Consider the following 12,000-nt stretch of genomic DNA (forward strand, 5'->3'; position numbering starts at 1 on the left):
TGAGACGAGAGAGCATAGGTTCTAAGTTTGTGACATGCAGACACAGAAAGTGGACTGACTCTCACATGTGTTCACAGCCACATCCTTTTTAAGGATGAACTATATGGACTTCCATGACTCTGCAGAAGACCAAATATAGCTTACAAACAATGTGAAGAAAGCTGCAGTTAAGTTAAAATGAAGATAACCTCTTCTTTTTTCTTTTTGTTTCGTTGGTGGTAAAAGTGAAGTGATTTGAGTGGGTGGGAGGAAGGAGAACAGTCAGACTGAGTTTGATGTGACTTTGAGGTCAGCCATCTGTAAACAACAGGCTAAAATGAGTAGATGCTGGCTCAAGCCCACGGGCCATATGTGGCCCCCCAGTGGCTCATTCACCCAGGAAAGGGAGCTTCTCTGACTGGGTATATCTCGATGCCAAGGAGTGAGTGAGTGTGCACTGGGTTCATTGCCTGCACACACTCATGGGATCTCTGCTGTGGGGCTTGGGCCCCAAGAATGTGTGCATGGAGTGGGCCTATCTGCCTAAGACGTGCATGGAAGTTAGCAGGCAAGGCACTGCGGTGGAACCTCAGTCTTCAGTGTGGGACCTGTCAGGCCTCAGCAGAGATATCAGTATCCTCAGCCGTGATATCTCATTGCCTTGCTAGGAAGTGTTCTTGGCCTCTTTTTCAGGTATTATTTTTCATACACCAAGTCAGTGGGAGAAACTAATAATTTGTCCAAGGTCTGGTCTTCAACGGACTACGAGTCCACTGATTACACAGTTGAGTGTTTTTGACTCTGAAGTTTGCTTTATCTGTCTAGTTCAGTAGAATAGTTCATTCGCTTAACAAATATTCACATAGCCCCTACTATGCACCAAAATCATTGTAGGCACTGAGGATGTCTTTCTCGTGAACAAGTCGGCAGACAATATGCCCCCTTTTATAACACTTCTATTTGAAGGAGGGAAAGATAGGAATGTCTGGAAAAAAATTGTGTGTGTGTGTGTGTGTGTGTGTATGACGGCGTACGTGCGTGTGTGTGCGTGTAGCGCCATTTCTAAGAACGCTGGGTGCTGCAAAGAAAATGGAAATGGTCAGGGGTGGGGAATGGTTACTATTTCGGGGAAGGCCTAAGGAGTTGACATCTGAGCAGTGACCTGAATGATAAAGGGAATCAGTCACCTGTAGACCTTGAGGAAGAGCAGCGAGCAGAGGAAACAGCTTATTTCAGGACCAGCAGGGCTGTTGTGTGTCAGGGGTGGAGCTGGGCTTTCGGTTCACATGCCCTGCAAGGCCTGGGAGGGCTTTAAACAAGGAGATGATGACATTGGCTCTGCTCACCCTGAGGACTGCGGCACTAAGACTAGAACCAGCTTAACTGGGGGATTGTGAGCCTCTAAGAAGCAGAAAATGATCATACTCCAAGGTTCTGCTTTTCATATTTTAATTTGAATTAAATTAATTTTAATTTGAAATCAGAGTAATTTCTTCATGTGATTATTTCTGATTTGCAGGTGGGGAAAGAAACTGATCATTGTTGCCTCCCAGGACATGCGTTACAGGGCCTTGATAGGCTTGGAGGGTGACCCCGACCTCAAACTCCCTGACTTCTCCTACTGCATTTTGGAGCGGTTAGGCCGGTCCCGGTGGCAAGGGGAGCTCCAGCGAGACCTCCACAGTACTGCTTTCAAGTAAGGGATGACTGCGTCTCTGCTTTAAATGATAGGGCTCACTGATCATCGTGCCCTTCCCCCACACCAGAGCCTGCTGACTTGTCTTTCCTGTTCTTATTCCTGCCAACTCAGCAGTCCCTAATCCATGGTGATTGGGAGCACAATCCTCTCTTTTTGAAGAGACCCTGGGGTGACCATGTAATTTAATGTTCAAACCTGACATTTTGAGAGCGGAAGGTAGAGCTGATGAGAAGGGACGTCAAGGAAATGAGCATTAATCGGAACCTTCTGGCAAATTAGAGTGTTTGGTCACCCTGGTTACGGGCCACTACAGGATTAGAGAGCCATATTCGATTATCTCCTCATATTTGACCAACTCCTCATTGTCTCCCAGCCCAGCTCTCCCTTTCTGTTCTGTTTCCCCTGACCTCTACTCCCATGTCTCCAGCTACCTCTTCTGGAGATCGGGCCTGCTCCTAGGCTGAGACATGGCTGTCTTTTCCAAGGCCATTGTCTCATAATGACTGTATTCACACATTGTCTAGATAGGAGGTGCATATCTCCGGTGTTTCTGTCCAGGTGAAAGGCTCTCTACCTTGGTGGGTAAAAGCGACCAGCAGAGCAAAATGACACTACCCACAGCCTTCCTCTCCTCTAGGGTTGATGCTGGGAAGCTCCACTATCATAGGAAAATTCTGAACAAAAATGGGCTCATTACGATGCAGTCGCACGTGATCCGATTACCCACTGGAGCCCAGCAGCACTCAATCCTCCTCCTCCTGAACCGGTTTCATGTGGACAGGTAAGTGTGTGTGACCAAAACACTGTTAAGTCTATGCTGCAGCCTTGTCTATTATGCTGTTAAAAATCGAAGGCCAAATCAGAACACGAGTATAGCTTTTTTTTTAAAAGATATTTACTATTTCTGATGGTGAAAATAAGTCATGCTCATTTAGAAAACCTGGAAATTAAACAGAAAACAAGGAGGAAAAAAATGCCTTAACCTCACAGCCCAGCATTAGGGACTGTTAATATTTTGATGAAAATTTTGGAGAGTATAAAAATAAAAGTGAATAAGTCAAATTTGATTTGCTATGATGACAGAGTGGAGGTTGCATTGTATCCATTTAAAATTAGCATGTTCTTAACTATCATAATCAACTCATGTATGAGATGGTGAGGTTCTACTAAATGATTACTATGCACGATGTTGCTATTTAGCCGTATATCATAGACAGTACATCAAGCTGATAAAATTTGCATAGTCCCTTCTGAGAACCAGAGTCTCTGGGAGTGAGTTTCTGACTCTTTAATTGTCCCTGTTGGGGTATAGAAATGGGGGAAAGAAATGTTCCACCACCCTGCAGAGAGGCCTCAGCCTGCACTCCACCACCCCATGCCCTCCTTCATGGGAGGGGCAGAGCGCAGGCTGAGGAAGGCTTGAGCTGGTACAGGGCCTAGGATAGTGACCCTTGGGTGAATCAGCTGTGAGCCCCAATGCCTGGCCACCAGTGGTCTCCACTGGAGGTGGGCAGTGTCGAGGGAGAGTTAGGAGACAGTGGGCAGGCCCTTTTGCTGGATCACAGGGCATAACTTTGATTCTCCCCTCCCAAATGACAGAGGCCTTGCCCTTTACCCAGTGGCCAGGCACACCCTCGCACAGGGAGGTGGAGTGAACACTCAGGACTAAGTATAAGTTTTAAAGTTTACAGTGCCAACTGCATAGCACAGGGATTAGCCCAAAGAAAGTGCTTGATATATGTGTGTAGACTTACTATTGACTAAAGATTTCCAGGAGTGAAAATGTCACTCTGAATTTGTCTTCAAACCTGTTTTGGTAATTATACATTAGAATTATGCTTTGGTGATTTGCATGTTAATTATTTAGTCATACTGTCCATTGGTTAAATACTTTTATCACTAAACTCATAATCAGTGTGTCACCTGTAATCCACAAAGAACATGCGGTAGCAGCTGTGGGTAGAAGAGAAAACAATGGACTAAGTCAAGGTCTGACTTGGGCAAGGTCACTTGGCCTCTGAACCACTGTTTGCTCTTCTGTAAAATGGCCGTGACACAGTACTTGATTCTAGTTTCTATGTAGTAAATATTTGCCTTCATTTGTTCTTTCATTTGTTGAGAGGCAGTAAAAATGGGGAATTGGATGCAGTCTCTGGATCTTCTTGACCCTAGTCTGTGGGCAGTTAAAGCCAAGCTCTCCTCCCCCTACTGCAAAGGCTCCTCCCTGCACCCCTCCCCCAGCCTCTCCCAGGCACACACACTGGGGGGCCCTTGTCTCTTGAATAGTAGCTTCCTTTGGTGGCCTTTAGCTTGGAAGCATTTATTGTGACATTCACTTCATAATAAAAAGCAACCGAAGGAGGGCTCCATCATGCCCAGTGAAGTCTGGGGTAGAAACCAGGGCTTCAGAATCAGAGAGGTATCGCAATCTAGGGCAGAGAGCACTGGATTTGAAGAAAAAGACCTAGGTTCACATCGCGGGCGTGAATTTTAGAAAAGCTTCTTAACTGCTTTACAAAATAACCCCCTTCCTCACCAAGTGATTGATAAGGAAATATATATAATGTGCCTCCTAAACTTTAAGGTATTATCAAAATATAAGGCATTTTAAAGAATCATTTCAGTAAAGTTTTAGCCATAGAGTATAGTCTGTATACTGCCACTAGTTAAGTGCCCTTGGCCGTGTGACCAAACCAGTCAGAGCCCCAGCCTCTCCAGCTGTAAAGTTCAGGAATGGATCTCTGAGACCCAAGTCCAAAGTTCTACAGTTTGCTGTATTGTCATTTAAATCTTGCCTTGGAAAAATAGGTTTAGCAATAGGTTTGAAAAATTCAACCGTTTTGTGTTTTTCACAGGAGAAGCAAATATGACATCCTCATGGAGAAGCTTTCGGCGATGCTGAGCACACGGAGTAACCAGATAGAGACACTAGGAAAGCTGCGGGAAGAACTGGTGAGCTGTCTGGGAGCTTCCCATGTGTGGGGCCGAACTGACCTGCACCACAACCCAAGATCGCCGTCTAGTGTAGATTGAATAAATAGCAGTTGAAAGCCCTGTTATGCTTGGCTGTTCCTAACCAGGAAACAAGAGCAGTTTTCCTTTGTTTTACAGAACGAAAAATTGCCCAGTCCTTAATTTATATCCTTCTTGCTCTAGACGGCTCCCATTTTCCTCTGGGGTTTGCTCTATAAACATTCGTATGAAGTGCTAACTCTGGGCATTTAGGTTTACTTCCGTAATCAAGCTTTTAATTTTGTTCCTAGTGGTTTTATGTTGAAATAACAGTGACTCTACTGATCAGGAGGTGAGAGGACATAGGGAGAAAAGCTATTACTGACCTGCTTCGTCTGTGGGCCCAAGAATAGAGGCAGCAATGAAGCGAGAATGAGAGGAAGAAGGCATGGAGGTGATACAGCCTCCGGTCTGATTTGAACAACCTTCAGTGGCAGTTAGGGGGAAAGCCAACTTAGAAATGGGAGAAAAGCAAAATTGCCTTGCAGGTTAAACAGAACTTAAAATTTAAAGTCAAAATTTTAGGGTAACAGTAATTAGTCCCCAAAGGAACATGGTGTAGAGTCTGATTGTAGACACCAGGATGATCCTTGGACTGCATTGGCGAAGCTCTAGTCTCTGATTTCATTGTTCTGGGTGGAAGCAGTCTCTCCCCAATTGCTAGATTCAATGGCATGTCCAAGTCTCTTTAAAGTAGAGGTTACAAACCGAGGCTTGTTGCTCAGATTTGGCCTGTACGTCGTTAAAAATAAATTTGACCTAGCATTTTTTAAAAACTGAGATTTCACATAAAAAATCTGTTTCTGGCTCCCCTTGAAATAGCAGAAGCTCTGGCAAGTGTGGGCCTTCAGTCTCTTGTGACAACAGTTTTAGATGGAGCTAGCTATGCACTGGCCAGCTCCCCTGAGACTCTCTGCTTCTGTCACCCCCAGACACTGAGGCAGAGAGTAGGTGCCATTTGTCATTACATGTGCACTGCTGTTTATGGTAGGAAAGAAATACTTCTCTATCTGAGTCTCTATCAAAGGTAGAAAATAAAAAGTCGACTGTTAAGTCCTCTTCTTGAGAGGCCCTAATAGAAATGAAGAAAATTGCTTAATGAATGAATATCTGCCCACTTTGTTCTTTAGATTTCTTGTCCAGCCCATGTGGACATTGGAGACTGAAACCCTCTGCCTTACTGAGTCACTTGAGGGGAGAGGCTGGGCATGTCCAGTCTCAAGTCAGCACTGTGGACAATCTAAACAACAAGATTCAACTGTTACAGGGGATATTATTTCATTTATTCATTCAACAGAAACTTTAGTGAGTATTTACTTTGAGTCAGAACTGTGTTCCACACTGAGATGACAAAAAGGAATGAGGATAACAGGTCTTGCGCTGTCGTGGAGCAGCCTGACTGGAGGGGCAGAGATGAACACACAAGCCAGAGCGCTACTTAGAAAGATGTGTCTGAGCTCCGTGAAAAGAGAGATGTACTTTCTCCAGAGATCTGAGAGAAGCTTTGTAGAGAAAGTTGCAGCTGAGCTGGGCTTTGAAAATTAAGTGTTGCCAAAGGAGACAGAGGAGAAGTGGCATTTCCAGTGAAGGAGGATGGCCTGAGCAAAAGTGTGTCATTGCGTGAGGCTGTGACACTCGTCAGAGGTTGGCAGTCATCCAGTGAGCAGTGTACTTGGGCAAGAGTAGTAAGAGATGTGGCTAGAAAGGAGAGTTGGGGCCAGATAAGAAAGGTCTTGAGTGCCAGGCAGAGGAGGTTGGACTTTAACTTTTAGCCCGATAAAGTGCTGGTGGTAGTTTAGAAGTAGAGAAGTTGCCAGAAGGACATGAACTGGCAGACTGACGGGAGATGGGAAGTGTGGCAACGAGGTGGACGCTCTTGCCTCGGGCTTGGTGGGTGACTGGCTGGAAATGTTTGAGAGACATTTTGGAGGTGACACTAGCAGGACTTGGTGAGTGACCAAAGCCAGGATGTAGAGCCAGTCTCACCTGCTTGCCCCTCCCAGAAGCAGACTGGAGCTTGAGGGCAGGGACCATGTCTAGTCCCTGCTGACCCCCTCTGCGAGGAGAGTGCCTGGCCCAGCGTGAAAGCTCAGTAAATATTTGTGAATGAATTTATGCATGAAATGGAGAGTATAGAAAGAAGTTTGGGTGAGGAGGAGACACACAGCAAATTTGATTTCAGGACTTATTGAGTATGAGGATCTTCTGAGACATTCACTTGGCAGTTGGAAATAGAGGTCAGAGCCACCTGGCAGGATTTAGTGAGTACTTAGCCTGTAGATGTGGTCGATGCCATGTAGATGCTAACTTTAGTGTGGGGGGAGGTCTCCCATTGCTTCTTTCTCTTTTTGCTGGCAGATTGTGTGAGCCCTTGCTGGCAGCCCCCCAGAAGGCAGGGCTACATCATCCTCCCTCGCTTAGTATGGGCTGGGGCTCAGGACCATATGCTGAGGGCTGGAGTTTGATGAATGAGTTTCCAAAGGGCCTTTCCATGATGCCAGGAGCACAACTAGATTAACGATAGATGCCATTTCCAAGCCAGTGAGTTTGAATGAGCCATATGTGAGTCATCCGTATTTCTTTGATAGCCATATGTTCTGCTGCCCAACGGCTGGAGAGCTGGCTGGTCTGAGGGTTGATCACATATACGTGGTGGCAGCGGCCCACAGACATTTACTCCCTCTCTCTCCCCAGAGTGTAAGAGGAAACCTGTAAGACTCCACTAACAACTCTTAGTCGTGAGGCCTCCTGTCATTCAGCCCGTAACTTACAATAGTAGTAACTTGTCTTACTGTTCAAGGGGTTACAAATCCAATGCCAGCAGTGGCAGGGAGGGCAGCGTAAATGAGTAAAACCGTTCAGGTGAAGAAGTGGAGAAGTATGGATTGATATCAATGTAGACTCAAGAAATATTTAATTATCCTTTTAACTTCCATAAGAGAAAAGCAACAGAAAAACGGTGAAAGATGGGAACTGACTTTCAGCCATTGTGTAAGGGCCTCATGGGAACGTGAAAGCCATGGCACTTCGGGGACCCGTGTGCCAGTCTGGAGGGAGCAGCTGTCCTGGGCTCCCCCTGACTGCTGCCCTGAGGAACCAAAGTCTTGGGATTTGTTGCCAGATCTTGTTTTTCAAGAAAAGTCAGAATCTGAATTTTTATATGAAATTTCTCACTTTTCAATGTTGGCAAGTAAATTACTTTAAAAAATATATAAAGAGAGAGATGAAAAAGCATGGCCAGTTCTGGAGGCTGCTTGTTGGCAACTCGCTCAGTTCAGATGCACTTATGGTAATTTGGGTTGTACCACTTTGCAGAAATATGAGTGACAAGGTGGATGATGAAACTACACTGATTGACTAAAACTTTTTTAAACGTTTTTAATATTTTTCTATTTGTTCCACTGTCCGTAGGAGGGTGTGTGTGTGTGTGTGTGTGTGTGTGTGTGTGTGTGTGTGTGAATAATTAATATACTTACTTGGTTGAAAAAATCTCCGTGAACAGATTCCACGGCTATGCCACCCTGAATGTGCCCGATCTCGTCTAATCTCGGAAGCTAAGCAGGGTCGGGCCTGGTTAGTTCTTGGATGGGAGACCACCTTGGAATACCAGGTGCTGTAGGCGTTAAAAAAAAAAAAATCAAAACAGTATGAAAAGGTATGCAGCGAAAAGTCTCCTGTTTCTACTTCCCTCTTTCTCATTCTCACTCCTTTGTATCCTTCCAGGATCTCTTTAGGAAAGTCTCTTTTCTCCTCTTGTAATCAAAAGGTAGAATTATTAATTCTGGACCTTGTTTTGTTCCCTTGACACGGTAGCTTAGCAGTCTTTCCTCATTAATACCGCCAGTATGTCCTCATTCAAAATAACCAGTTAGCTTAGGTCTGGAACTGGTATTCGTTTACATGACTCTTTAGTAGTTTCAGACACCTTGCTTGTACCTAAGAGCTTTAACTTTTGTTTTGGCAGGGACTGTGCGAAAGGACGTTTAAGCGTCTGTACCAGTACATGCTGAATGCCGGCCTGGCCAAGGTGGTGTCTCTTCCCTTACAAGAAATCCACCCTGAATGTGGACCTTGTAAGACAAAGAAAGGTAAAGACAGTCTTGGCCTCTCTTTCCTGGGCTGCATGGCCGGCTTTCATTCCTCCTGCCTAAGCTCCAGCTTATCTCATCACCTCTGGCTGCTGTGGGATGATTTCACATATTTTTTCAGCCCTTTATTCCTCTGTGCCTAACTTGGGATCTTCTATAAAAGAGTGCTCAGGAAATGATTGTCCAATGAAAGCAATTCTTACTTCTGGCAAACATCTTTATGTAGCTGTCCCTCTAACGTCACAAATTCATGGTGTCCAAAGAACAAGTTCATCTTGTCCTTCTTACACTAACTCGCTAAAGTACATAGTCTGTGTTGCATGATCCCATCATCTAGCCCCACTAGGCAGGAGATAGTATCACCATTTTACACATAAGACAATTAAAGTTCAGAGATGCTGAATAACCTATGTAAGGTTGAGCAGTCCATAAGCAGCAGAGGTAGGATTTGAACCTTCTAAAAAAGTTAAACTAGGGACAGTGGCCATACAACTTTAAAAACTTTCCTTAGTCCTTTATTTTTCTCCATTCCTGATTTTCGTATCATGCTATTTACCCCTCCTGATTAAGCAACATCATTGAAAAAGCTGAAGGTCAGAGCTTTCAGTAAAAGATGATAGGCTCTTCCCAAATTCTACTCTAGTAATGATAAGGGATATAAAAGGAGCAAACCTGCAAGGACAAAGATAAGAGGCCAGGATGTGACAGCAGAGAGAGTTGTCAACAACATTTTGGTACCCAAAGACAGACAGACAAATGGTAACTGAGTGGATTGGGAAAGCTAAATGCCTATGAAGGGCAATAGCCTAGAACTGATACCTCTAAAACCCAAAATCAACTGAAAATATGAAGATTCCACATACCTTTGAAAGCACAGGTGTGGATGGAGCTGGAGACAGGAGAATCGGTCAATAGACTTTGTGGAACGCCATTGCCCCCCCGGGTCCCCTCCCCTTCTGTGCACATCCAGGGCAGAATCCCTTCCCTCAGAGACACAAGTCTGGACTTATCCCAAGAGAAGATGCACCAGAGGGATTCTAGACTCACAGACATGAGACCCAGCTGGGGACAGTGTACTGTGCTGAAAACGGGGCTTAGGTGACAGTCTCTCTGCACTAAAAGATGAGAGTCTCCTCACTGCCATTCCCGGTTTGGCTCTTAGAACACTGACAGCCAGACTTACAGTCCCCTAGGCCAGAGGCCGGAGGCTTCTTTTCTTCAGGAACTAACCAGTCCAAGAGAAAAGTCCTCTAGATACTGAACTTTAGAGGTTCTCCATCAAAAGAGCTGGCCCCTGCCTACTCACCCTTCATGGAAGCTCACTCAATTCTTCCTCCTCCCAAAACACCTAAAACACAGGGCTTTGGGGCAGCATTTTAATGCTTTATCCAACATCTGAGGAAATCTCTAGTATGGATGTAAGAGAAATAAGCAGACTTAGGAAATAGAAATATAGTGAGGAGCAGAAGCAAACGTTTAAAAATCCTCGGAGAGAGAAGAAAAGAGATTGTATCCATGAAACAACAATAAGAGACTATAAGGAAGGGACATGGCGGAAAATAAAAAAGAGCCCTTAGAAGTAAAAGAAATATGACTATTGCAATAAAAGATTTAGTGGAAGGGAAGATAGTGAGATAAAGTTGGGAAAATCTCCCAGAAAGAACAAAAACTCAAACAAGATAGAAAATGGGAAAGCTAAGTTGAAACTAAGAGGCTGAGCCTGGAAAGTTCAGCATTCACTCAACGGGGGCTCCAGAGAGGGAGGGAGGGAGGGAATGTGTCCTGGGGACTAGAGCGGAGGAGAGGATGAGAAATGACACCAGGAGTTTTCCCAGATCTGAAGGACTAAGGCTCCAGATCAAAAGACCTATCAGGTACCTAGCATAATGAACATAAAGAACCCTGCACCAAGATCCGGCATCCTGAGACTTCAGACATCTGGGGATAAAGAGCTTCCAAGGAGCAGACATCCGACTGCCCAGTAGTAACTGATGCTGGAAGACCTTGGAACAAGGCCATCAACATTCTAAAGGAAATAGACTTTCAATGTGCGCTGAATGGGGACAGACGCAACACTTAGCTCTGCCTGCAGAAGGAAGGCGTTCACACTCGTTGAGTGACTCTGAAATTCCAGTGTGAGGGAACTCTGTCTCTTTCCTGTTTCCTCACTTAGTGGGCTCACTGCCCACCCCGTCTAGCCCTGTGCCTGAGGAAAGTCTAGTGGAGGAAATGGGAACACACACATGTTACCACACAGCAAGTATCTAAACAAAAAGGTGCATCTTGGAGGAAGAGAAGCCCCTCTAGAGCAGACCTCATCTTCGAGTCCTTTCAATGATGACAAGTGTGTGACTGGTTGAATGACTGGAATTCCTCAGGGGAAAGAGTGGGTGGCATCATCCTTTAAGTAGACAGGAATCTAAGAAGTACTGCTGGGCCCTGTGGCAAGGAAGAAAAGGTTCCAGGAACCAAGAAGTGTGCTGGAGACTTAACTGTTGGAAGATTTGGAAGTGTGCATATCTGAAGGTTTAAAATAGTCCTGACCTGTGGATCTGTTATAAGAAAGGCATTAAAAATAAATAGACGAGTAATTTTATTTTTAAAGTGAAGAGAAACTAAGAAGGAAATATCCTTGAAGAACCTCTCTTGTTGGGCAAGCAGCTCTGGAGCAAAGCTTCTTCTAGGCTTGCAGTCCCTAGAAATTCAAACCAACCCCTTGAAAGTAAAGACACCTGGATGGACTGTAGTGTAAGACAGCCCTGGGCTAGATTTCTTGCTCTGTCACTCCCTGTTGGGGTGACCCTCAGCAAGTGTTAACCTCTCTGTGCCTCAGTTTTCTCTTCGGGATTATCTGGGGATAATAATACAACATTCCAGAGTGTTGTGGGGCTTCCAGGTGACAGCATATACAGAACAGAGGCCATAAGCTGGTGGCCCATAGGCCACATCCAGCAGTGCGTTTTGTTTGGCTCACAGTTTGTTTTAATTGAATTAATTTCTGGCATTTAAAAATCACCTAAAAAGTTAGCCTTTAAACGTCTCTATAAAAATAAAACTAGACAACATCGAACTGCATTTCTTTAACAGCAGTTAGCAAAGGCAGAGAGGTGCTGCCCCCTTTCCGTGGGGCCCGCCTTCCACATTCTCCAGAGGCACCTGCTTCCTGCTGTGGCATCCACAGCCAGCTCCATACTGGTATGTTATCCACCTGATCTTGAAGGT

The 12,000-nt window shown here is 45.0% G+C and overlaps 1 protein-coding gene and 1 pseudogene across 1 annotated transcript in view; both read left to right on the forward strand.

The window, feature by feature from the left end:
* The window catches only part of GTF3C1 (general transcription factor IIIC subunit 1), a 68,510-nt gene that overhangs the window by 5,174 nt on the left and 51,336 nt on the right, over positions 1-12,000 (forward strand). Inside the window, exons 3-6 of the mRNA XM_039884684.1 lie at positions 1,499-1,675; positions 2,316-2,459; positions 4,534-4,630; positions 8,655-8,778. Of these exons, the coding sequence (XP_039740618.1) occupies positions 1,499-1,675; positions 2,316-2,459; positions 4,534-4,630; positions 8,655-8,778 (542 nt within the window). The remainder of the gene's footprint in view (positions 1-1,498; positions 1,676-2,315; positions 2,460-4,533; positions 4,631-8,654; positions 8,779-12,000) is intronic.
* Positions 8,194-8,312, forward strand: LOC120620585 (uncharacterized; annotated as a pseudogene).

This window comes from Pteropus medius, unplaced genomic scaffold (assembly GCF_902729225.1).
Source record: "Pteropus medius unplaced genomic scaffold, Ma_sr-lr_union100, whole genome shotgun sequence".
NCBI classification, from domain to species: Eukaryota; Metazoa; Chordata; class Mammalia; order Chiroptera; family Pteropodidae; genus Pteropus; species Pteropus medius.